General features: G+C 33.0%; 2 protein-coding genes across 2 annotated transcripts in view; both read right to left on the bottom strand.

The window, feature by feature from the left end:
- The window catches only part of LOC124816797 (periculin-1-like), a 10,733-nt gene extending 9,393 nt beyond the window's left edge, over window positions 1–1,340 (bottom strand). Inside the window, exon 1 of the mRNA XM_065807241.1 lies at window positions 1–1,340. This exon is cut by the window's left edge and continues 495 nt beyond it. The gene's annotated coding sequence lies outside the window, so the exon portion shown is untranslated.
- Window positions 1,341–2,339: 999 nt separating this feature from the next.
- On the bottom strand, window positions 2,340–4,742 carry LOC124816799 (periculin-1-like). The gene is made up of 2 exons (XM_065807240.1): window positions 2,900–4,742; window positions 2,340–2,747 (listed from the first exon to the last, which is right to left on the bottom strand). Exons 1-2 carry the CDS (start codon window positions 3,075–3,077, stop codon window positions 2,539–2,541), a joined length of 387 nt encoding a protein of 128 aa, XP_065663312.1. The 5' UTR covers window positions 3,078–4,742; the 3' UTR covers window positions 2,340–2,538.
- Between the last annotated feature and the right edge of the window lie 258 nt (window positions 4,743–5,000).

The raw sequence follows: 5,000 nt of genomic DNA, 5'->3' as shown, positions 1-5,000 counted from the left end.
AGAAAAAATAAAGGGTAAAAATAAAATTATTGAACTTCAAAGGCTGACACCGATTGATTACCAGTACGTATCAACAAATTATGCAACTGTCATATTGTTTGCTCTCGAGTTCTTAAAGCAAGGGAGGGGGAGGGGGCTGGAAATAAAAGCGGCATGGACATTTTAGTGCAGATCAACTAAACAAAGTGAGGGGAGAAGTAATAAAAGGGTGGCTGCAAACGTTTTTCTATAGAACACGAACTAAACGATTCAATTCTAGTGTGGCTTGCGTTCAAATGCGCATTTCTTTGAACAAATGTTTCGTCCGAAATTCAAGATTCTATGTGCTTACAGAAGTTTTATATTACGAAATTAGCGACAGATTTTTGCTGATATTATTTTGATCAGTTGTAAAAATTTTTTTTTTTTTTTTTTTTTGCTTGAGAACAAACGAAAACGTAATAATAAGGACGAAGGGTGGCAGAGCGGGAGAAGGGCCTTTATAAAGTTTAGGCTGGTAGGAAATATGTACCTTTAATCAATTTAAGGCATTTGCCCCTGCCCGCCGTGCATGAATCCACTATAGGGTAGGGGGGGAGGGGGCAAACGCTAGCCCATTGAACTGAAACAAACCCATGCGTACGATTTGTGTTATGCGTATCGTAACATAAAAAAAAGTATAATTATCAGGTGGTAAGTTTTGTTTGAACATTCCTCTTCCAAAAGATAACGGCTTCAAACATTGGAGCGAAAGGAAAAGTTTGTGATTAACTTTTTTTTACCTATATTATTTATTTGTCTATGTCAACACTAATGTTACGGCCAATACACGAAAAGAAGACAAATGCGCTAGCCGAAAATAAGATGTAAAAAAGCAAGTAATATAACATTGTTGTTAGTTGTAAACTATATCACTACTTTGTTCAGATGGGTTCGAGTACATTAATCGTTTTAGCAATTGTTATTTGATTCCAACATGGCCGACGTGCCAGTGTAAACAGGTTAAAGAGGGCGTGACTAATGTGCGCACCAGAGGGCTTTTATATCTCTATAAATTTATTCCTTGACTAATGTGATTTATCTTTCAATCATTTTGTTTTTAACGAGCTCATAATCTTTACCGAAATGAAAATATTTCTGCGATTTCTTGCTGAAGTTTAGGTTGGCTCAAACAAATTATCAATTTGCCACTTACATGTACACGTACACAACAACACATAATAAAAATTTGTTTTTTTATTTGAAAAATCCGATTTGAACGAAATTTTTCCTTGCAACGCTTGCACTTTCTTGCGTAGTGTTGCGTGCACATGTCGATAAGCGCAATATTTTCAGCTTAAAATCTTCACACCGCAAAAGCGTAAACTCAAAAAGGTACATATATATATACATAAACATATACGTATGTATATATTATATACATGTGTGTGTGCGTGTGCGTGCGTGCGTGCGCGTGTGTATATATATATTTATATATATATATATATATATAAACATATATATATATATATACATAAATATATATATATATATATATATCTATATATATATATGTATATATATATATATATTTATATGTGTATATATATATATATTTATATATATATATATATATATAAATATATATATATATATATATATATATATGTATATATGTATATATATATATTGATATATATATATATATAAATATATATATATATATAAAGATATATATACGCGTATATACATGTAGGTATGTATACATGCATATATATTGCGTTTTTAGAGAAAGAAAACTTACTATAAACAAAAAAAACTTGTTGAACACACACTCACACACGCGAAACAACGCGCATGCGCACCTGTATGTTTCTTTTGACAGGAGGTTATCATTACCTAATTTGGAAAGAAATTAGATGTGCGTTTTTCGTTATGCTGTGCACGTATGAAAAAAACCCTTTATCAATTTTTGTCTCTTTGAAACGTGTCTGAGGATTCGTTGACATTATAATTCTTCACAAATCTATTCAAATTAAATGTCAAAACGCTAAGCATACATTTTTCAATGTCTCCATACTTATGTATGTGTGAAACAAAATGTTAGCTGCGTGAAAATATTGCTTACGCAAAGCTACGTGTTCGATAAAAGCACACCGTTCGTGTACGAGTTGTTGAGGTGAACGCGCTTCCAATTTGCAAAGTCTAATTCAGGACGACGCGGTTTCGCGTGCTCCAGCCGCCGTCTTTTCTAAGGGCGAAACGGTCTCTTAGCTATTTTGTAAATTTAGACGCGTAAACATTTTGTAAAAAAATTAAAAACATTTTAATGCAAGTTCTACGCTCCGATATAAGGACACTGGAAAAAAATAAAGCGTTCATTTCACAATTTATTATTGCTTTTATTAAAAACTAAATGAGAATAGCTCGTTACAGTCACATTACAATGAGTGAAAACATTTTATTTTACTTTTTAAAGCGTTTAAAACTATAGGATACAGTGTTAATTGAAAAAAAAATGAAAACCAAATCAAATAGGCTTCACAAATTGTTTATATAGATAGCTTCTTGTAAACATCATCAATATGAGCGAGGTGGGCATTCGTCGTATTTGCCGAGACATTGTCCGAGACCTTTGTAGCCAGCTTTGGAACAGAAAACCAATCCGTATGGACAAGGCATACATATGGCACTTTTGTTAACACAAGCTACGTAACCTGATCTTGGCTTGTCATCGATAGCGTAGTTGTTATCAGCGCGATATATGCAGTCGTTTGTGACGTCAACACCTGAATTCATTTAAAAACAAAATAAATACGTAAAGTTTGCATTCGTGACTCAACAACAACACCATCAAAAAGATATTAAAACATGAGGTAACCAGTTTTGTTTAAGCGAAATAGCACGTCTAAAAGTTTACAAAAAAAAAGACTCGCCTTACCTAAGCAATAAACTTTCTTTGGTTTGTAACCATTCTTAGGGTGATACTCGTTATTAGATCCGTATTGACTTTCGTATCCGCTCTCGGGTTCATATTCTTTATGATCATCTGATTGCCATCGCTCGTTGGCGGTGGCTGCCAAAATGACTGAGGCGATCAAAATGAATTTGGTGAACATTTTTCTATTTTGCTGATTTATATTGTAGCAACGAATATTTTAACTCACAACACTATTTGCGCTGAATACGGTTTTCAAATAAAAACTAGTCGTATTTATGTAGCCACATTGGATGGCAAACCATTGTAATTGGTTGACTAATTATTCCATTAAAATGTTGGTAACTATTCACTTTGAAAGCGACACGCCAAAAAGCACCATATTTATCGCGTAGTTAAAAGTAACAAGTAAAAACAGTTAAGCAAAGCAGTTTTACGTTATGGCCGGAAATTTCAAAAGATATTAAGAATAGCAAAACAGAAAAGAAAAAAATGGCAAGAAAAAATAAAGGGTAAAAATAAAATTATTGAACTTCAAAGGCTGACACCGATTGATTACCAGTACGTATCAACAAATTATGCAACTGTCATATTGTTTGCTCTCGAGTTCTTAAAGCAAGGGAGGGGGAGGGGGCTGGAAATAAAAGCGGCATGGACATTTTAGTGCAGATCAACTAAACAAAGTGAGGGGAGAAGTAATAAAAGGGTGGCTGCAAACGTTTTTCTATAGAACACGAACTAAACGATTCAATTCTAGTGTGGCTTGCGTTCAAATGCGCATTTCTTTGAACAAATGTTTCGTCCGAAATTCAAGATTCTATGTGCTTACAGAAGTTTTATATTACGAAATTAGCGACAGATTTTTGCTGATATTATTTTGATCAGTTGTAAAAATTTTTTTTTTTTTTTTTTTTTTTTTTTTTGCTTGAGAACAAACGAAAACGTAATAATAAGGACGAAGGGTGGCAGAGCGGGAGAAGGGCCTTTATAAAGTTTAGGCTGGTAGGAAATATGTACCTTTAATCAATTTAAGGCATTTGCCCCTGCCCGCCGTGCATGAATCCACTATAGGGTAGGGGGGGAGGGGGCAAACGCTAGCCCATTGAACTGAAACAAACCCATGCGTACGATTTGTGTTATGCGTATCGTAACATAAAAAAAAGTATAATTATCAGGTGGTAAGTTTTGTTTGAACATTCCTCTTCCAAAAGATAACGGCTTCAAACATTGGAGCGAAAGGAAAAGTTTGTGATTAACTTTTTTTTACCTATATTATTTATTTGTCTATGTCAACACTAATGTTACGGCCAATACACGAAAAGAAGACAAATGCGCTAGCCGAAAATAAGATGTAAAAAAGCAAGTAATATAACATTGTTGTTAGTTGTAAACTATATCACTACTTTGTTCAGATGGGTTCGAGTACATTAATCGTTTTAGCAATTGTTATTTGATTCCAACATGGCCGACGTGCCAGTGTAAACAGGTTAAAGAGGGCGTGACTAATGTGCGCACCAGAGGGCTTTTATATCTCTATAAATTTATTCCTTGACTAATGTGATTTATCTTTCAATCATTTTGTTTTTAACGAGCTCATAATCTTTACCGAAATGAAAATATTTCTGCGATTTCTTGCTGAAGTTTAGGTTGGCTCAAACAAATTATCAATTTGCCACTTACATGTACACGTACACAACAACACATAATAAAAATTTGTTTTTTTATTTGAAAAATCCGATTTGAACGAAATTTTTCCTTGCAACGCTTGCACTTTCTTGCGTAGTGTTGCGTGCACATGTCGATAAGCGCAATATTTTCAGCTTAAAATCTTCACACCGCAAAAGCGTAAACTCAAAAAGGTACATATATATATACATAAACATATACGTATGTATATATTATATACATGTGTGTGTGCGTGTGCGTGCGTGCGTGCGTGCGTGCGCGTGTGTATATATATATTTATATATATATATATATATATATATAAACATATATATATATATATACATAAATATATATATATATATATATATATATATATACATATATATATATATATATATATATATATATATATATATATATATATATATATATATAT

Source organism: Hydra vulgaris, chromosome 10, assembly GCF_038396675.1.
Source record: "Hydra vulgaris chromosome 10, alternate assembly HydraT2T_AEP".
Classification (NCBI taxonomy): Eukaryota; Metazoa; Cnidaria; class Hydrozoa; order Anthoathecata; family Hydridae; genus Hydra; species Hydra vulgaris.
This window is presented reverse-complemented; position numbering and strand designations above follow the sequence as displayed.